General features: G+C 45.6%; 1 protein-coding gene and 1 non-coding gene across 2 annotated transcripts in view; one reads left to right on the top strand and one right to left on the bottom strand.

Annotated features, from left to right (window-relative positions):
• FOXK2 (forkhead box K2) overlaps nt 1–21,444 on the bottom strand; it is a 50,779-nt gene that overhangs the window by 11,310 nt on the left and 18,025 nt on the right. The window contains exons 2-8 of the mRNA XM_061144436.1: nt 15,263–15,457; nt 12,493–12,640; nt 9,827–9,973; nt 4,831–5,024; nt 3,887–4,062; nt 2,508–2,804; nt 2,086–2,295 (exon numbers count right to left, since the gene is read on the bottom strand). Coding sequence (XP_061000419.1) covers nt 2,086–2,295; nt 2,508–2,804; nt 3,887–4,062; nt 4,831–5,024; nt 9,827–9,973; nt 12,493–12,640; nt 15,263–15,457 — 1,367 coding nt within the window. The remainder of the gene's footprint in view (nt 1–2,085; nt 2,296–2,507; nt 2,805–3,886; nt 4,063–4,830; nt 5,025–9,826; nt 9,974–12,492; nt 12,641–15,262; nt 15,458–21,444) is intronic.
• LOC133057997 (small nucleolar RNA U3) lies at nt 19,788–20,004 on the top strand. The gene has a single exon (XR_009693129.1). It is a non-coding gene; the product is annotated as a small nucleolar RNA U3 (small nucleolar RNA).

Genomic DNA, 21,444 nt, shown 5'->3' on the forward strand with positions numbered 1-21,444 from the left:
TGCTGTTGCAGAGAAAAGACGTACTCAGTGAATGACATTCAATCATAAAGTATATGGCATTAGCACAAAATCTGTGGAGGGCATGGGACTTAGCCATGAGGATGGGTGAGCCTGCCTATCTGTGTACTGATATATGGGTGAAGTGAAAAGTGAAAGTCGTTCAGTCGTGTCCGACTCTTCGCGACCCCATGGGCTATACAGTCCATGGAATTCTCCCGGCCAGAATACTGGAGTGGGTAGCCTTTCCCTTCTCCAGGGGATCTTCTCAACCCAGGGATTGAATTCAGGTCTCCCACACTGCAGGTGGATTCTTTACCAGCTGAGCCACATGGGAAAGTGGGTATCAAATCAGGACAGTACTCAGAGCCAGGAGCAAATTTAAAAGAATGATGTGTTATTTTAAAACATGAGTAATGGGAATTCCCTGGTGGTCCAGTGGTTACAACTTTGTGCTTTCACTGCTAAGGGAGAGGGTTCAATCTCTGATCAGGGAACTAAGCTCCTGCAAGCTGCAATGTGCAGCAAAAAATAGTAGTAATAAAAATTAAACATCAATATTCTTAATAGTGGAAAATTTAATTCCTTGCTTATTAAATTTATGAAGAAAAATTTTAGATACCAATTTAAGTATGTGAAAGGGACACTCAGTTTTTTAAACTCCTTAGACAGGTAGACATAAAAGGTTCCTGACATGCACAGTGCTTCTTAGAAGGTCTGGAACACGTGAGAAGTGTACATTCTTGAGCCCCAGGCCAGACCTGCTCAATTGTGGACTCTGGGACAGAGCCCTTGAGTGATTCTAAGTCACATGATATCTGGGAATCACTGGCCCACACCATGTCTTCATGACTTAAGACAGAGAGGAACAGCTCAGACCAGAAATGGACCATCCACCTCAACACCATCTGCTTCCAGCCACGCCAAAGATCACCAGGTTTGCCACATCTGGACCACTTGTGACAACGAAGTTACTCATAGAGAAAAGAAATATGAGACCTGACTAACTCTTACTTAGGAGACACATGGCTTGAGGGAAAAAGCATTTTAAATGGGCAACTGGTTGCAAATTTCCCAATTTATCCACAGGTGGCATGTTATCTATTATTTAAAAACAAAAAACTCCCTGGTTAATCTTCCCTAGAAAACATTACAGATCTTGTCCCTCTATTAAATTCGGGGAGGAGTGGGGGAAAGTGGAATCACACAAGGTGTCCCAGGTCTCCATCCCTTAATAGCTCAGTAAGGATTCAGAAGTCAACACAATCAAGCCTTCTGTTCCCCAACCTCTTTCAAAGAAACTATCTCTGGGCACAGAGAGCTAGTTTGAGCCAAAAGCTTCTGATTCTACTGCTTGAGGTCCTGCAGCTGAATCACAACAGCCCACACTGTGGACAGCATGCATTTCACATACCTGAGTGAAAACCCACAGCTAAGAAGTCTGAACACAAGCTCCAAGGACCCAAAAATCTTGAGTTGACTCAATAGCCAGCCGGACTCTTACTCTTCACACTGCTCCGTGGAACTGGATGGAAGGAGGGTCTCTGTTTTCTGATTTAAAAGCCAAGCTCCCTTAGGCTCATCTATGTCAGAACATCCATGGGGAGCCATGTCAACAGGCTCCTGAGGGCCTTCAGAGCAAAGAGCACAGCAGACCATCTTCCACCATCAGATACTCTCAAGCAGCCCCCTGCCCCAGGGGAGGGCACTGCCTCTGGACAGATCAGCTGGGACAGCCCCCAGGGGACATTACAGAAGTCAGGTTCAACCATCCAGCTGCCAGGCTGTTTCTAGGCCACACCTAGATGTCTGCAAAAGGTGGGAGTATTTTCATCTCTCAAGGTACTTAGAAATGCTTTCCTCTTCAGATAGCTCCTCCAATGGGAATTACATGGGAGCCAATTCCCACAGCTACTTCCCAGCTACTTCCTATTCTGTTTTCAATAGTTTAGAAATGCAAACATTTCTTCAGAAAAAATAAAAATGAGAATTGTAATAGAACAAAAACCTTGAACACCATGCTTCATAAAAGGAGAGGACCTTCACTCATGTTATCAGCACCCAGTTACCCATGGAGACAGTGCTTACCATTGTTCACCTGGCCGTGGACAGCGGCGGGGATTGGCACCACGTGAGTCCCATTTTGTGTTACAGTTTTTATTGGAAGCTGGTGCTGACCTAGAGGTGCCTGCTGCACTATGGTGACCGTCTGGACAGGGGTGGTCTGTGACGTCTGAATGATCCGGCCAGCAGCACCTAATGTGGCATGGCTAATCGCAGGAATAGGTTCTACTTTCACTAAATTCAAAGAAGAGAAAAAAATGACACCAACTAACATTACTGGGTAGCTTACAGAACTCTCACTAATTTAAAGTAAAACAAACCATGTGGCAAACAGCCCTGCTCCAGCACAATGTTACATAACATGTTAGCAAAAGGTCAGGTGAACAAGGCTGGCAGGTTTTTAAAAGCTTGAAAAACTGCCCAAAGTGACTGCTTCTGCGGCTTACCTTTTACTTCTCTGTGGTCTCCATTCTCTTGTGGCTCCGCCTTCGGGGGGGCCAGCACAGCTGCCTGAGTGACCACGGCCTGCCCTGCGACGGTGTATGTATTTGCTGGGGCCAGTCCAGCCACGCTGGTGACGGACACCGCTGGGATCTGGTGGACAACGTGAACCGTCTGCACCACGGGCTGCTGAGAAGTCGAGGTGGTCACAGGGGCGGTGACAGTGTAGGTGACAGGCTTGATCGTCGGTGGCAGTGGTCGCTGCACGGCGATTAAGACGGGTTGACTAGACAGAGGTGAGCCTGCGGAGGACAGGAGCAGAGGTGAGGCTCAGGTATCTCAAACCAACTAACTGACCCCTCAGTTGCAACCTACAGGCTGATTTAAGAAAATAGGAGGTGGCCCCTTTCATCTGGTAATAATGAAGTTGTTCACAATGAAAGAAATGACATATTTAACGCGGACAGTTAATGTATATCTAACTGCTAAAAATGCAATCTCTGCTTTGTTCAGATTTTTTTTTTGGCCACACCTTATGGCATGAAGGATCTTAGCTCCCCAATCAGTGATCAAACCCATGCTCCCTGCAGTGCAAGTGTGGAATCTTAACCCCTGGACCGCCACGGATGTTCCTGTTCAGATTTCTTACAACACCTCTTCCCACAGTTCTCTCCTCATGATAGAGAAAACATCAACACAGAATATGGGAAGGAGCTGCCCAATGATGCCTGAAGGAGGGGGCCATGCTCCCTGGTATTGAAGTCTCCATCTTATGAGAGGTGTGGAGAAGCAGGAAGCATGGAGACAGAGCTGTCTGCCAGCCTCTGCTCTTTCTGGTTTGGACATTTGGGCTCCAGCAACAGGAACTACAGATGGGGGCTGGCAAGGGTTGTTGCCAGCATGGCCAGGAACTCTAAAATATCAAAATGCACATTTTGCCAACCAAGTAGGAACCATAACAGAATTACTTTGGACACATTTTCACACTACTTTAAAAAAAAAAAATTCCCCAGGGCACACATTTTTATTCCACATTACGACTTTGTATGTACACTAGGAAATATTCACCTATCTACTAAATAGACATTTATTTCCTGACAGTGTCTACTTTGTCTAATTTATGTTATTTCTTTTTGAGGGAATTCTTTTTCATAGACTTATGAATGATGAAGCAATTGAGAAACAGGTTAATTCTAAAATTTTTCAGGCACCTACACATAAGAGTCATAAAAGAATGTTAACTGATTAGAAAAAAAAATAGAACACAGTACAGTTAGCTTTTCAGAACCTATCAGGCAAAAGGTTCAAAGGCTCCAAGGCCTCTGGCTCACACGTTCATCTGACCCATCCCTCTCCCACCACACCTGCCCTCTGCACATCTTACCTGGTGCACTCTGGGCAAACCGTGCCTCCTGGATGACAGCAAGTTTGGGCTGTGAGGCACCAGGCTCAGGCTCCAGAGGGGCTGGTGAACCTTCCCGGGACAGGCTCTCAGGGGTCTGGGCACCACTGGAGTGAGCAGACAGCACTCCAGCATGATTGGGAGAGGCTGGAGCGCTTCTGTACGACCAAAAAGAAGACAGTGGATTTTTATGATAAAGCATTCATAAAGCTGCCCTGTTGTTTTCAGTAAGCGTATATTGCAAAAAGGGGTGTCATTTGTCTTCTGCCAACCGACTAAAGTTCTTAAGTCTTACTTTCTGTGTGACGCCTGTGACCCGAGACAGACACTTAAAAAGGCTGGCACGGCTGGGACAGAGCCACTGTGTGTAGGACGCTGCTGCTCCACACCCAGCATGGGCCACACAGCGTGGGGCGGGACTGGCTGCCTCCCTAAGCAGCTCCCACCCACAGCCAGGCAGCAGGAGCCGGCAGCCTGCAAGTGGAGCTGGCTGGGTCTCAAGACTTACATTATAGTCATGTCTTTTTTCATTTAAAAACGCAGAGTAACTATTAATGAAGCTAAAAATGAAACAGCAAAGATGTAGCTTTAAAGAGCTTCTCACATGCCAAGGAAAAGGAAGAAACTATCAACATGGCATCGTCATACTGCCGACTCATCATACTGACAATATGCATTCAATGAAGCAACAATGCTACATAGGAATACAATTTAAATAAAACTTAATAATCTGAATTGTTTTAGCACTAGAAACAAAAATACATGAGAGGTATCCAACACTTCTTTTTTTCCCAAATCCCCAGCCCAACATTTAATCATAATGCATTTGGTAATTCCTTCATTTTCAAAAGGAAAATTTACCAATACATCAAAGGTAAATTCACTGACCATTAAGTGAGGTCTTTTTGTTTGTCTTTTTTCCTTACCTAGATGAGAGCGGTCCCAGAGGGGTTCTAAAGCAAGGCACGCCCCTAGGCCGTCTTTTCCTAAAAGCCTGCTCTATTAATTTGCTTTCAGAAGCAGGATCTATCCTCCAGAATGAGCCTTTGCCTGGTTCTTCCTGGGAACGTGGTACTTTGATGAAATAACGATTCAGAGAGAGATTGTGGCGAATTGAATTCTATGAAACATAAAAAAATACGTAGAATTCATATATTTCTTTGCTGAGAAACAAAAATGTGCCCCAGTTTTAGTGCCCTGAAAAGGTCCTGTAGCTCTGTGCTGGAAGAAACCGGCCCTCCCCAAAGTGCAGGAGGAACTGCGGGGCATGACCACCCAGAGGCTGCCAGGTGGCTTCTACAGAGGAACGGACAAGGACATGGGGCACTGTGAACGGCACGGCAGGGTGGGCACCGGGAGGCAAGGACGGGAACTGGGGCATGGAGAAGGGGTGAGAAATCTATACCACACGAAAAGAGGTTACTTCCAATGGGAAAAGCATCAACTTCTACCTTTTTACCAGGTAGGAAATCAAGGGCTATCACTGTGACCTCTCTCCTTTTGGAAACGAACAGTGTTGAGGACAGCTACCCCTTTAAAATATTTTTTTATCAGTATAAAATTAATTTATAGAATCCATCACAGCTTTTAAAATGAATTAATCTGCTATAAGATATTTGGCAAACCAGCAAAGGAGAAAAAAAATAAGCCAAAGTTTGAGAAATATTATTGACACCATCTTCCAGTCAAAGAACTTCCATATATTTGATCCTCAAAATAACCTCGTGAAGCACATGGAGAAACTTTCTCAATTCCTAAGTCCATTCTTCTTTCTATTACAAAAACTCAGCTCACAGTTTATGCATGACTTGAGGAGACCTCCCTGCTGCACCCAAATTGGAGACCTCCAAAAGCTCAGGAAAAGCTGGATGGAAGTCATGCATTCAGATCATTTTGTACACTTACAGTAGTGTTTAAATTAAAAATAAATTATTACAATTTTAATTCGAACTAAAATTCTGGGTTATCAAAAAATTATTTCTAAGTTCTCCAATTAACTTTCTAATAGAACTGCCAGCCATAACCTGAAACTCTGAATTGCCAGAGGTGGTTCAGAAATCCAAATAAGTCAAATACTACTTTGCAATCAATCTAAGGGACTATTCAAGAACCACACCAGTCACAGGTCAGAGCAAACCACCAATGCCTATGGACATCAGTCATCTCATTGGCAAGATGAAGAGACAGGCTAGGCTGTGTCTGATTTGTGAGACTGTTTATAAGGAGATATATTATATTAGATTTAGAATATTTCCATAACCAAAGATACTTGCTATGATATTTTATCACAGGGTCTGGCTGATAATCAGCCAAGACCTACCAACCAATCCCTCCAGAAAATGGAATCTTATTACTGGTGTCCCCATCAAGACAGAGAAGGCGATCCTCTATCTGCACTCAGACACTTTCGAGTATGGAGTAGAAGGCAGATCCTAAGAAAAAGGTCTGAGAAAAGCCAGCCCAGAAAATGAGAGTGGAGGACACTCGCACTGTGAACTAGCTTTGAGGGTCCAGAGTTCTGGACTGCACCACAGGGAGCCGGCACTCAGACAGGAGCTCAGAAGTGACTGCCTAGCCGCAGTGCTGGGCGACACATGACAAGGGCGGTGCTGATCCCCACGTGAAGGCTGGAACTGCACTGACTGGGGTGAAGTAGGTTCACATTCATGTTGTTAGGAGGAGAAAGGGAGGTTAGCACAGTGGGAATCTGAAGGCAGGAAACGCTACTTCAGGGGACTGGGGCGCTAGGGCTTCTACTCACTGACAAAGGTCAGGACCAGGGTCAGCAACACGGCGGCTGTTACCCCCCACACCACCACAAGCTGTATGGTCAGTTCTTAGGTCAAGGAGTTGTTATTTTCTGTTCTGAACCCAGTCTGCACCATCAAAAGAGGGCCTAAATTCTCCTCCACTCTGACAACAATCGCACAGACAAATGAGCCCAATTAATGGTCACCTGTGATTCTCCAACCAACAAGACTCTAGAAAATATGAAGAGGTATTAAGAAATATCTGACGCATATACAGAAATTGTATTTCTAAGGTAATTAAAGGCCTTCGTAATTTGATCAAACCAAGCTACACACATTAAGACCACACTAATTTGATTCCAGTGACTCAGATTATTATGAAGTATTCAGAGAAAAGGTGGGTTATTATTTAAAACTAAATGTGAAGGAAAGGGTCTGCAATACTTTGCACATTCTCTTTTCTCCAAATTCTCCCCAATAGAGACTGCTTCCCAGAACCCAGCTGAGGAAGGGGAAAGGCGGAGAGCTGGTCACTTGTGCCTGCTTTACTGCCCTCCCTGAGCGCTTCCAGCCTTCCTGCCCAGAATGCAGTTTGTGTCTGTTAGCCCCACTCAGCACTGAGCACTTGCCAGTGTGCATTCTGTGTAGTAAGAACTTGTAAAGAAATTTACGGGAAGAACTTTCTAAAGGAGAGTCCAATGTGTAGGGTGCAGGTGAGCACAAGTCACTCCCTCTACTCTCAGAAACCAGCTCTGATCCTTTGAGGGGCTCTACTGTCAAATTTGCTCCAGATTAATCGAAAAACTTTGCCATAGGTAGACTGCAAAATACATGAAGTAAGGAGCTATGGACTTCCACTAAGTGCTCAGAATTGGTATAGTGGGAAGAGTCCACACACGTCATCTTAGAAACTGAGGTAGAGGGAGGGATTCAAGCTCCAAGAAGCACAGCACTGCCGCCTCCTCAGACCCATGCGGCGTGGCAGGATGCAGTCTGCAAACCCCAACTTGAAAAATGCGCTGTTTTGGTTGACAGTTGGGTGGTTTTTTTTCCTTAAATGAAAAAGGATCTGGGTCTTTTATGAAACAAGGTTGCAAAACTCCTTTTGTTTTCAACCAGGAGAGAGGGAACAGGAATGAACCTTCCATGTAGAGACTCCAAGTGCAGTCCCTCAGGATGGGCAGCTCAGAGAGTCCAACGACAGAAAAGGACACAAGAAGCAGGCCTGATGGGGAGAGCAAGGACTGCTGAGGACAGGAATCTGAGTGCACGTCCATAAACTAAAGAAGGCTGGAGCAGGAAAAGTCATTTCCCGCTAAAATAACTGGAGCAGGTGCTCAATGTCTCAGGAGCAGCCTTTCATAGGCAAGAGGCACAGTCATCCTTACGAACCTTTATCTGGACAGAAAAGAAGATGTTTCAATAAAAAGTGTTAATGACAGTTTGTAACTCTCAGTTCTAAGCAGGCAGTGAAGTCAATTTAGAAGCCAGCAGCAATCTGTGCTTAGGGGTCACCTCAGTGGGCCTCACCTCTCTGTGATCACAGCCCCTCCTGACCTGACTCACTCCCCAGGAGACTAAGGCCAGGAAGAGGTTGCCCTTCAGCCTTTAACAAGAAAACCTTGTGATGCACAGTGTCAGTTCTCACATAAATGGATGTTACAAAGCACAGGAAATACAACCAGAAGGGAAATACAATGTTGAAAGTCTGGCCAGGTTTTTCAGAAATACTCCCATTATAGTCCAGCTCACTGGCATTTCAAATTATCAAAATTCTACATACAGTGAGCTGCGTGGAACTCTACCGAGCTCCTGGACAGGACACTATGAGAGACCTCACCTGCCGTGCACAGGAAGCTGTGTTCCATGGACACGGACTGTTGTCTGCCTCTGCTTTGTTTGACATTTTCTTAGAAGCACAACCTCACTGTTACAGATTCTGTACATCATCTTAAGGGACCTGCCAGGTAGCTGAATATGGAAGTGTTTTTCCCAAGCCAGCATTTCCTTCATGGCCAACTAGGAAATGCCACCTGGCTGTGAACAAGAAGGCGGGCAGGGCACAGATGCTCCAGCCCAGGAGTAGGCTGGGTCTCATTTTGTACCTGTAGCCTTTACAGACTAAAGACCCTTTACAAAGGAAGTAGTCAGGATTTTTATCATAACATGTTTATACATCTGCAGATGGAAGAAAAAAGTCTTCACCCTCCATTAAACAGAAAATGGCTTACCCCCCACCCCCTGACTGTATTACTTGATTGTGGTTATGGTTCAACAAATGTACTTGTCAAAGAATCATGTACTCATTAAGACTCAAAGGAATTCTGTGGCCATTCCTGATTACTTAATGAATTCAAAATTTGTAAATGTATATTTCTTCTCTCTTTTGATATGCTTTTACCGTTCCACACTTCAAACTTACCCTTTCTCATACTGTCTGAATTAGTGAGGTTCTACTAACTGCCTAGTAAATGTCTACACACACACACACACACACAAGGAGGAAAAACATATACAATGCAGAGGTTGAAAAACTAAATTAAAAAGCTAAACAATGGAAATACTATGCACCGATTTCCAAATGTCCTCTGAGGAGACCCAGATTCACAGACAGCCTAAAAATAGGCTGTAAGTACAAGTCAACAAGTAGGTAGGCTCCCCAGTTGAGTAGCACTGTGTTCATGTTTTGTATACTGGACACCTAGAGGAGGCATCTTTTGAAGAAAGGGTTCCTCAGTAACAGTTTGAAAACCATCTCTGTGCAAACTTCAAAAAGCTATCTATGTCATCAGAAGTCAATGAGGAAGACAGAAGAACTCCAAAGTAAAGGATGGGCAGGATTTTTAACTCTCCCTCCTTCACTGGTCCAAGAGAAACATCTCAAACGACCCATGCCTTTCCCATCCATGAAGACCATGACAGTAAGAAACAGGGCTGAGGTTTCCTCCAGAACCACTATTCCTTCTACTATGTGCCAATAAGGAGGTGAGAAGGAGCGTGGCAGCAGCAGGCCTCTGACACTCCTCCTCCCTCAGCACCAGAGACCCTCATTCATCTCATGTTACCTATGCCCCAGCTACATACACAGCCACTCCATGCCCCTCTCAGTTGTCAACCAGCACCTTCAGGACATGTAATAGAAACATTTAATAACAAACGGAAAAGGATTTACCTGCCAGCCCTTGTCTGCAGTCCTGTAGTAGGGATAGTTTTTTGTGATGTGCGTATAAATTCCATTTAGGGTGAGTTGTTTATCAGGAGCCATTGTAATCGCTTGTACGATTAATTGTGCATAGGAATAAGGTGGCTTTGAGTCATCCTGCATTAAAGTTAAAAAAAAGAGTATTGAAGTAAACAAAATTTTTACTAAACTTACCGAAGTTCAGGATTCTTGACATTTTTAAGCATTTCTATGATAATACTTGTCTTCCTTCCTATAAAAGTAATATATGATTGGGAGAATTCCCTGGCTGTCCAGTGGCTAGGACTCTGTATTGTCACTGCCCAGGGATTGAGTTTGGCTGTGTGGGGGGGGGTTGGGGGGAGGGGGTGGATATAATATGATGGGAAAGCACTTGGAAAATTTGGAGGAAACAAATGAAGACATATAGAACAGTATAAAAAAGAACATTAAAACCACATAAGGAAAAAGTCCAAAGGGCAAAAACAAAAAGAACAAGAAAATGAGAAAAACTCAGTATAATTTCTGGACCTCAGTAGAGTGCAGAGCACACATGCTGATCCACACCAGAGGCTCATCATGTTGATCTCACGGTCAGGTGAAGAGCTGGGCCAGGCCAGTGGTGGCAAGGGGTGGGGTGAGCTGGCATATCTCCCAGGCCCTGGTGGGGGTTCTCATGCACACAAGGAGACGGGGCAAGAACGCTGAACACCAAAGCAGGAGAGTGATGTCCACTCAGAACCTCCAAGAGTCCATCAAGGAGCTCCTCTTGTAAGAAAACCCAAGCAGATGAGAGTACCAGGAGCCAGACTCAGGGTTCCCACACCAGGGTCCAAGGCATTCAGGCAGGCACTGCTCAGGTGTGGAGGGCTGCCATGCATAGTGCAGGATGCTGGCACTCCTGGTCCCAGCATACCCAAACACACCGGGGCTCTGCCACTGAGATGACTCTGAACCGCATACACATGCACAAGCCCACTGGGAAGAGGGTGCACCTCTCTCCGGCTGTGAACTACACTTATCAACAAAACATAATGTTGAATGCTAACAGTAAACTGCAAAACAATACATTCAAGACGATACTCCTTATATGAGGTTAAGAAATGAACAATTTAGATATTGTTTAGAGATAAACACAATAAAGGCAGACACAGGCAGAGGACTGTGGCATGGGCAAAGAAGGAAGGTAAAGAGCCAAAGAAGGGAACACAGGCTTCACCGGCACAAGCTAAGCAGTCCTGAGAGCTGGCTGGAGCATGTTCTCTGCACAGAGAGACTGAATCACCCAGCACCTCACTTTCAAATAGCTGACATTTCCTGAGCACTTGGGTTAGGCACTGCCCTGTGTGACCGCTGAATGAGCTCACCCTGAGTTATAGGACAGGGATGGTAGAGCAACTGAGCTGGAGTCCTACCAGGGAAAAGCATAAAGCCTTCCTCACTGTGCTTATGCTGCTGTGTGGATTTCTTTTTTTTATCTTTCTTCTATACATTTCCATTTTTTTAAAAAAAAACTCTAATAGACAGGAAAGCCCACAATATATTCGTATAAGCCAAAAACAAATTTCTATAAAATGACCAACAGTACAACCAATGCTAGGTCAAGAGAGAACACAGCCCACATCCCAGAAGCTTCCTCATGCCCCGCCCCCCCACCCACTTTCAACCTCCCAGAAAGGCCACCACTTTTCCTGACATTCTGTACTAATCAGAATCAGAATCCAGCTGTGACTTAAGTTTTACCATCTAAGAATGCATCTGAAAACAATACAATCTAGCTTTGCCTGATTTTAAACCAGGAAATGGACAAGAATGGAATCCTACAGAGAGTGCCCCTGTGTCTGCGCCTGCCCAGCACCCTGGGCAAGAGGCTCCTGGCTGCTGTAGATGGTGCACAGCCACGACGTGTCCATTCCCACAGTGTCACGTGTCCTGCTACATGAATATACCACATTTTATATAAATGCATACTTAAAGTAACACTATGTCTGGTTTTATTCTCTTTTTTCACTTAGCGTTCTATCAAGAGCACTTTCATATCAGTATCTGTATCATGCAAGATCCCCTTACAAACCTTCCTTCTTTTAGGGGCACTTACGTTGTTTTCAATTCTCTGTTTTGTTTGAACTTTAGTTTGAGATTTTTGTCCATTTCCCTTAAATGAAGTCCTAGAAGGGGCATTACTGGGTCAAAGAATAGAAACAGGCAGGGTCCTACTATAGGTCATCCAATAATTATCATCCAAAAGGGACTGATGTGTCCTCCCTCCCCAAGGTGTGTGTTCGTGTGCATATGTGTGTACACACATATTCAGACATGCACATGTGCAACCTTCAGCATTTGGGACAGCAATACTGAACTCCAAGAACAGTCTCCTAGGACACCAGGCACTTGACCCCATGAGGACCAAGGGTTCAAGCTCTTAGCATCCGGGCCCACAGCTGCCACCGAGAAGGGCCCAGGGCTGAATGATCAAAAGAATGCACCTCTGAGAGCCCAGCACCAAGAACACGCTCAGCAATCATCCCGCATCCACACAGACGGGCACTTCTCAAAAGGCCCTGGAGGGGGGAGGGTGTTCCTTGACATGCAGGTGAAGATAGCTGCTATCCAACAGGCCCTGGGTTCTGTTTCAAAGCTATAAAACATTTATTTACCTTTGGGCTGTCTCCACCCGAAGCTTCCTTCTCGTTTTCTGGCTGTGAGTTGTCGGCCATTAAATTGAGGTCAGATGGTATCACACGGCCCATTTTGTACCCTGAAGACCCTGCTCCCCGAGGGCTAGAAGGACAGGAGTTCGCAGCACTGTGGACGAGAAAAGGTTGTTCCTATCAGTCTATTATAGAACATACCTCACACTGTATTTCAGTAACTGGCTCTTATTTCAAGGAAAACAAACTTTAAAAGTAAGAGAACTTTAGCATATTCACTGGAAAAATGGACTCATTAATCTTTGTGAAATTTAAGATTACTCCAAGGAATCAGGTATTTACTTCCACACGTATCGCCTTAGGAACTTACCAAGGACACAGAGCCATACATGACGGCTCTTGAGGTCAGCCTAGTAGAGGAGCAAAGAGCACCACTCTGCTCATCCCCCTCCACCAAGGAGTTGAGGACAGGCAGCAACGAAGGACAATGGCTTCCAAGCTATACCAGAAAGGTCAAGGGAAATTTGGAGAGAAGGGAACAGCAGCCAGGCTGAAGACAGGACACACAGAGGGAAGGAGGCGGTAGAAACAGATACACATGCAGGTAGGCTGTGAGGGGCTCACAGGAAACACACAGAAATCAGAAACAGAAACCCACTTTTAAATATGCACTTTTTTTTCCCCATGAGGTAGGGCTGGTCCATGACACTGAGAATATTTTGATTTTTGATCTTTGCTGATTAGAAGACACTTTATTTGTAAATTCACCAAGTTATGTATTTAATTTATGCTCCCCTTTCTGTACAGTATTATACTTTACAGAACAGCAAAAGCTACTGAAATGGAAAGATGCCAAGAAAAGATTGCTTTAAAAATCCAGTAAGTTATAGAACAGTATATATGGTTAGATCCCATTTGTATTTTGGATAAAAAATAAGTATTGAAAACATTTAAAAAATTTCTGGAAAAAATACTTAAGAAACAGTAGTTACCTCTGAAAACTGAACTAGAAAGGAATGGGCCAGGAGGTGGAGCAACACTCTATACCTGGTACCCTCTGAAGCACCACTGGACTCTCTACCAAGAAAAGGCACCATCAGTATATGCACTCACCCTCGAAACAAGAGTTCACTGCGTGCCAGGAACAACTCAAAGCACGGGAGAGAGAGGGGCAAGACAGACGGCAGAACCACAGGCATGAGCTCTCTCTCTGACTTTAAAACCAGCTAACGATTCAGAAGGGCCGACGCGGGGCAGGTGGCTGGGTGGTGGTGGCTTCCCCCACGAGTCATCTCAGCAGCAGAGACACTGTGCTGCTCAACAACGGTGCAGGGCCGTGGGGTGAAGATGAGCAAGGAATACAGGATGAAGACATGCCAGGAGGTGAGGAGAGGTTGGGTCAGGAGCTGATCCAAACTCTGAAGTTTCCAACAACCTCCGGTTCCTTGAGCACCCATGGGCAATGCGTCAGTGGCCTGACCCCCAAGTCTACTGTTCCCACTGGGGGCCGCTATCCCATGTGGGTAAACAGGGGCGTTCTCCTCTTCCTCTGTGAATTCTCCACACTTCTCATGCAATGCTGAAGAAAAATCTGGCCATGTAGCTGCTGATTTTTGCCTACTCACTGCCACACTTACTACCTGATCCATCTAGTCACACAGAGACAAATTCAACCAAGTGGGCGAGACAGAGGCAGCTTCCTCGGCAGAGCGGCCATGGCAGGGGGCAGAGAAGGGGCCCGACCAATAGCAGCTGCACTCACACGGAGCCAACCAGCCAGTCTACCTGACACTCCCTCCAGAGGCCTTTCCAGAGGGATACCTTTCTGTCCATGCTGGTTTTTAAGATAAGAAACAGAAGTATCTGACTGAAAGCTACAAGCCAGAGCTGCAGTATTCCCCCTGTGCCCTCCTCACTCAGCTACATGTGGGGTCAGCCACAGTGGACAAGGCAAACAATGTCTTCTCTGCCTCCCAGCCAGGCCCTGTGGACAGCAGGAGCTAGGCTCGCAAGAGAAGCAAGTGTGTTCATCTGCACCTAAGTCTAACACTACTCACACTGAAGATGTCTGCATACATACTCCACTCTTCTGACTGAACAAAAGAGGACTGACCATCTGAGCCTTATCTCAGGGTCTCATCTGCAGGTCCTGGGTGATTCCTGACCTGACCCTCAGCTGCTGCCCCTGAAAGCTCAGCACAACCGTAACCATCTTGCACTGGATTCCATGGTGAAGAGCAGGCCCTGAAGGCGCCATTCTCTACTTCCTGACACTCCTGGGACATCAGGACAGACACAAGTTTGTCACCTTACTGAGGTCAAATTCAGAAATCCAAACTGTAAGTGATCAGAATTCACATTAAGTTGTAACAAACCAAGATACTCTTGGTATCAAACCAAAATGCAACTGAAAACATGACTCACACTTTAGACCAATACCACAAATCATCTATGCCTAAACTTACTCAAATAAAAGAATCCACAAGTGAAAACCAGGAACATTTGGGAACTGTGTTTCACATGCAAGAAAGCGAGAGCAAACAGTGTTCAGAAACTGAACAACATTTTAAGTGTCCTCAACATCTCTCTCTCCATGCAGCTCAGTACCTGGGAAGGAAGGCATCATCACTATGCACTGCTGCCCACTACTGTGATGCACAATGGCTTCTGAATATCCCAAAGAAAGAGGCAAGGACTGAAACTTGGACAGTGTCGTGTCCACACGTACACCCTGACGCAACGGTGACTCCCATGCCCTATGGGAGCTGCTGTATACCTGATGGTTCCTGTGGGGGAGGGGAGGGGGCTGATGAGGTGGGCCATGGTGTCTGGAATGTTGATGGTCAGCGGCGAGATGTGAGCCTGCACAGGCTTCACCGGGGACTCGGGTGCCTCCTGTTTCTCCCTCTTCTCGCTGGACAGGGCAGTGAACGTGATCTTGATGTTTGTGCTCGGAAACCTGAATGTGCACCTAAAAAAGAAAAGCCAACTGTCAGCACCTGACTGCCGAGCGGCAGGACCCACAGCAGGGGACAGAGCCCACGTGTCCCCAGACATACTGGAGCCTCGACTTGTGTTGAAGAGTCAGCGAGAAGCCCACTTCAACCTCATCTCAAGTGTTACAAGTTGCTTAACGCATGATACCACAAAGGAGATGTTGTCTCATGAGTTAAAAACACTAGTAAGCAAAAACCTCATTTAGATCAGCCCAACAGGGGAAAAAATGGTAGAGCAGATTCAAAAAAGACTCAAATACCACTTAATCTGCACCAGGCAGGGTCTGAGACAGGCTCAGGATTGGGAGACAAGCCCCAGGCTTGGAGTGGGGAAGACCAGGCAGAATGCTGCTAACCCACAGGACATGGATGGCCCCACCACGAGGAGCAGCCCCAGGTCCGCCTTTCACCTGCTGCCGACCTCTGAGGACATTTCCTGCCCAGCCCTTCTCTTAGGTTCCCACCCTGGTCTGTCTGCAGCCAGGAGCCAGGATGTTTCTAAAACAGCATGATCTGCATGTGGTGTTCAAAGACAGAAAAAAGCCAGCCTCTGACTCTCCTGCCCTCAGGCACAGCCCTGTCTCTCTTGAGGTCCTCCTCACATGAGGTCCCATGGGTGCTGCCCTTCCTCCACTTCAGTGCTCCAGGGACCCCACCCCACTCTGGGTCAGACCCCACATCACAGCCTCTTGTCTGTTCTTCCCCTCGTTCACTACCCAGGGGCCCCCTTCAACCCCTCAGTCACCTATCCAAGGGTTTCCTGATCGCCCTGCACCCTCCCCTTGCTGCCTTGTTCATTTCACTCTGGCCACATGACTCTATGTTACCCCATTTCTGCTCGTTGTCACCCAATAGGATACAAGCTCCACTGGAACAAAGTCCTTGCCTTCAGGGTTCCGCGCTATAATCCAGAGACCAGAAGAGACCCTGATAAATGCAGAGATGGGCCTCAGTACACACTTGTTGAATTAGTGAAAAAGTGTCCCATTTTATACATTGGAAATGTAATTAAAATAAGCAAACCACAGGAATAAATGAACAAATGGTAAGCCCACAATTGCCTCTTTGTTGCTAACATAAGATTAGAATAATCAACTCCAGGCCTAGAAAAGAAGGGCATTAAGACTCTCACTGGCCTTAACTTCTAATACAACATACATAAACAATGATGAGAGTAAGGAAGTTTCCTCCCTTTCCTCCCCTATGTAGCTCCTGAGCCCCACCCTCAGGCGATGGTCTCCATTCACCAAGAAGGCCAGGCTGTTAGAACAAGCATTTTTACCAGCATGAGGGCTTCCGATCCTACAGAGCAGTTACCTGGCTGTGCTTGTTCCCTCAGCCACAGAACAGATGACAGCATCTCCCTCCGCGAGTGCCATGAGGATTAAGTCAGATACTTCTCACATTCGAATGTTTATCAAAACAAAAAAACCAAACTACTTTCAGCCTCACTGTAAGATATCAATACTTGCTTTTCCTACAGTTGGACATTCACCATCCACTGTGCTGTTTGTTTCACTGTCGCCCAGGAGCTCAGAGGCCCAGCCTGGACCAGAGGAGCAGCACATGCACCCACCTGTCCTCCACATGCAGTGGAAGCAACACAGCCCTGTGCATAATTCCAACACAGGAATGTAAGAATGGAACTCCTTCTTCCCCAAGGGGCACCTGCATGTCTCTAGGGGTTTATTTCTGCTTTTCACAAATAGGACCACACACTCCATGCTGGTCCTTGGCGTGTGTGTTCCCTCAGTGTCACCACCCATAGGGTCCGATGCACAGATGGACTGAGTGCTGCCTTCAGGGCAAGCACCATCACACGGAGGACTTCCTTCCTTTGTATCCTATTCTCAAAGTCCCCAATTAAAGACAACAATCGTCTCCTCAGCATGGGCATCATCTGTAAACCTCAGGCTCCAAGGACACACAGGGCATCTAAAGTGACACAAAGCACCATCAGGCCACCTGCCGGCAACCTCTGACGAACAGCATGTGAGAGTATCCTAGCCAGCAGGGGACGCCGCCATCAACCCCAACCCCACCTGACAGGTGAAAATGGCATTTCTGTTTACATATAAACATGAACTCTTTCTCATCTGTGTGTAAGCCATGAATCACAATTAAAAGCTACCCAGGTAGTCTGGTAACTTTCTATTTTTTAATCTGGGTTCTGATTACACGAGTGAGTTCCTATTAGTGAAAATTCATTGAGTTATACTATACACGTATGAAGCATACACTTTTCTGTACATGCAGTATACTTCAATAAAGAGATTTTCTTTAAAAATTAAAAAAAAAAAAAAAGCCTTCTGTAGATGAATACAGAGACTGGTAAAATGTTGATAATGTCAGGGGGTTCACAGTCCATTTTGAGTTAACAATGGCCTATTTCTTTACCAGGATTGTGATTACTATGCGTACCCACGTTATAACTGATTTTTCTGTTTGTTACATTCAAAGCCAAGTACTTCAAAATGTTTTTTGAGTTCTCTTTGGGGTTCAGTTAGTGAAGACATCCTTGTTCCCCTTTAGGGGATGCGAAAAGCCACTGTTTGACTTTTCTAAGTCAGAAATAAAAAACAATGGGATAATTTTAAAATTGTGTCACAAAAGGAAAAAGAGCAGCAAAACATTAAACAGCAGACAAAACAAGGTGAGTATCAGAACGCTGTCTGCCCCATACCACCACCAAGAGGTTGTTTATGTCTGGGCATGCTGGTCCTTGTTCCCATGAAGCACTTCAGGTCATCTAAGGGTCTAAGAGCCTGTAAGATACTATACTGATTTGGAAAATTAAGAGCATGCTGTCCATGTCTCACGCTGCTTTGTACCATCACAATACCTAACACTGTGTGCTCTTTAAAAACACTGTAATTGATCCTAAAAGATTTGTAATAAAGCTGCCCTGTGGGCATGTGGCATCTCAGTTCCCCAAACCAGGGATGGAGCCTGGGTCCCCTGCATTGGAAGGCAGGACCACCAGGGAAGTCTCAGGGAAAGATTTTATAATGAACAATAAGAAAAGCCAGACAGCAGAAAGCAGAACCACAACCCCCTAAGCAAAATCTGAGCAGGCAATGAGCAAAATCTGACCAGATACTGAAAAGTCACACACCTCGAGTCACAAATCAAAACTGAAGCAACACAACAGCTGATGGTTTCAAACTTAGGCAAGGACCCTGATGAGAACTAAGTTTCTTTTACTTGAATAAACATTAATAATTTTAATATGGATTCAGAGCTGCAAACACCTTTCTCGCCATCTCTCTTTTAGTCTCCTGTATGTGGTGACAGCCATCTTTCTTGGAGTGGAAACTCTTACAAATGAGACATACAAGCCAATGGCTTGGGTCCAGAGATCTGAATTTCCTGATTCACAAAGAAGCTCTAAGGATTCTGAAAATCTGTTCTTTATGTACAAAGCCAGGCCTTGCTGCAAATACTTAATACTAACATCATATAGCTAGGCAGAAATTAGCCATATTGAAATATCCAACCAAATGGAAAGTCAAATTGAGTGATATCTCTATGCAAAGCAAGTTTAAACAATTAACCAATCAGGCAAACTATTCCCTACAACCAAGTCCAGTTGGGCCATTTCAGAGGTGGAGCTGGCCTCAGGTAGAAGTTGGTTCCCATGCTCTTCACCCCCACAAACGATAAGACAGGCAGGAGCAGTGATCTGGCCCCAGAGCGCCACTTGGAAAGGATCACAGCAGAGCAGCCTTCCACCTTGACGCTAACTAACAGTGACTGCAAGCCCTGGGGGGGACAGCTACCATGTCCCCCAGCCTCCTGTTATCCTTTGTCGTGGCACAGATTAACTACTCCGATACACACACATTCTAAGTTGGGAAAAAAATCTCCCTACAAGAAGGTTCCATTTCTAGCTACTCCAAAAAAAAAATGTCTGAATGCAATTCAGACAGTCATTATGAGGATAACTCTGGAGTCCCTCAGTTTTTAGAGTGTGTTAAGAAGCTTAATGGGAGAAGGCCTACAGATGCCACCCCCATGGTCATGGCACAAAGCAGGAAGAGTGCCCCTGCCATAGGGTGCTGAGAAGACAGAGCCTCACCTCTGGAATGCCTGTCAAAATAACAAATCTGGACCTCACCAAGAGGAAACATCAGACAAGTATTCTACAAAACAACTGGCCTGTCCTCTTCTAAAACATAAATGTCACAGAAGACACAGGCTGAGGAACAGTCACAAATGAGAGGAAAGTTCAAAGCATAGGTGACCTGACTCTAGAAAATGAGCGTCAGTAAACAACTGCTAAGTCCAGTTAAGATCAAGTGTTGTAAGACTATACTTTCAGGGATCATTTCTATAGTTCGTTACTAGAGAAGTTTCTCTGATCGTGTAGAGCACCCGAAACCACGAGGAAGAGACGCAGCGTTTTCTCCTGAGCGTGAAGTTGGCTTTTGGTGTTGCTTGTGCAGCTGCCATGGGTCGTTGATGATCGTTCTTCTCTCCTCTATTTGGGAGAGTGAGAGGGAGAAAACGCCGTCTGAGTGGTTTTGAAAAAAAAAAAGATCAAGTGTTGTATCAATGCTAAGTAGTGTTAGTACCTGGGCTACAGTTATGGGGAATTTTTTAGCAAATAGACATGGAAATATTTCAGAGGTAAAAATGCATCATATATGCAGCTTATTCTCAAAAATTTCAGGGAAAAAATACAGCGATGAAGCAAATGTGGTCAATGTTAGTATTTGGGGAATCTGGAAAAATGAGAATATTTGTTCTATTTTGCAACTTTTCTATAAATCTGAGTAATTTCAAAGAAAAATAAAAAATTTGGAAACGTTCACGACATCTAATGCAAAGCTTGACAGATCACCCCAGGTGTCACTGGGCCCGTGCCAGGCTAGGAACTGTGTCATTGTCCATGACAAGGTGAGCACAGACATAAAGAGTCTGGAAACCACCCATTCTTCTAACTGTCAGACTGGACCTTCTCCACGGTCGGTCTGAGAGCTCTGTTCTGGGATGTACCCTCATCATTAGCTCTCTTCTATGCAGTTCAGAATCCCATCAAATCCCAAGAATAATCTTGTGGGATACCTGACAGTTACGAAGCATCACCTCACTGCAGTTCTCATCCCTCCCCCAGAGCCTGTGTGTCCCTGACAGTCAGCCTTGAACTAAGCAGGGGAGTACAACCCCAGTTCTGCAGTACACAGAACAGAGTCATGGCCATATCTACACAACTGACCCTGACTTCTGTGCCCTCACAGTCACCCAGCACAGTTGATGTCTGTTAAATCTACATGCTATCCTGTCACTGGGCTTCCAGACTGTGACCCAAGAAGCTGTGGTTTGTGGTAATAGCATATTCTATAATTTGTATTTCTTCTCTCCTGGGAAGAGTATCTGTCCCATCCCACATGTATCAATATTCACACAGAAGAATATGTCCAAACCATGTTCCCAGAGCATAGCACCGAATGTCCTAACACCCAGAACAGGCCCAACTGTGCTGCAAACGGCCCTAGCTCTCTGTTGCTCACACCAAAGGGCTGGGTCCAGCTTCTGCCATCCATCCACCCCATAAACACGGCTGCTCTGCACCACTTTTCCCTCACTCTGGGGTCCAGGCTGATGCAACGACCCCACTGAGGACACCGATGGTTTCCAGACAGAATAAATGAGTCCTGTGGCCACGCCTGCAGTCAATGGGCAGGAGGGCCCCCAGCGAGGACCCTCCCCACACAACATCACCTCCTTAGTGTTAGCAATCCCAAGAGACATCTGGAAAAGGTCATTTCAAGTCCTTTCAGCTATGCAACAGGCCACAGAGACAGCAGCTCAGCTGCTGAGCTGCTCTCCAAGGGAAGAAGTAAGAGCAGTTACTCTGTCATTCAACCTATGACAGCTGACAATGATAATCTACTATGAAGAGGAAGAGAATCTGATCCTATAATCTCAGGACTGGCAAAGGAAAAGACTGTGATAATAA

The sequence above is a fragment of the Dama dama genome, chromosome 5 (genome assembly GCF_033118175.1).
Source record: "Dama dama isolate Ldn47 chromosome 5, ASM3311817v1, whole genome shotgun sequence".
Taxonomy (NCBI): domain Eukaryota; kingdom Metazoa; phylum Chordata; class Mammalia; order Artiodactyla; family Cervidae; genus Dama; species Dama dama.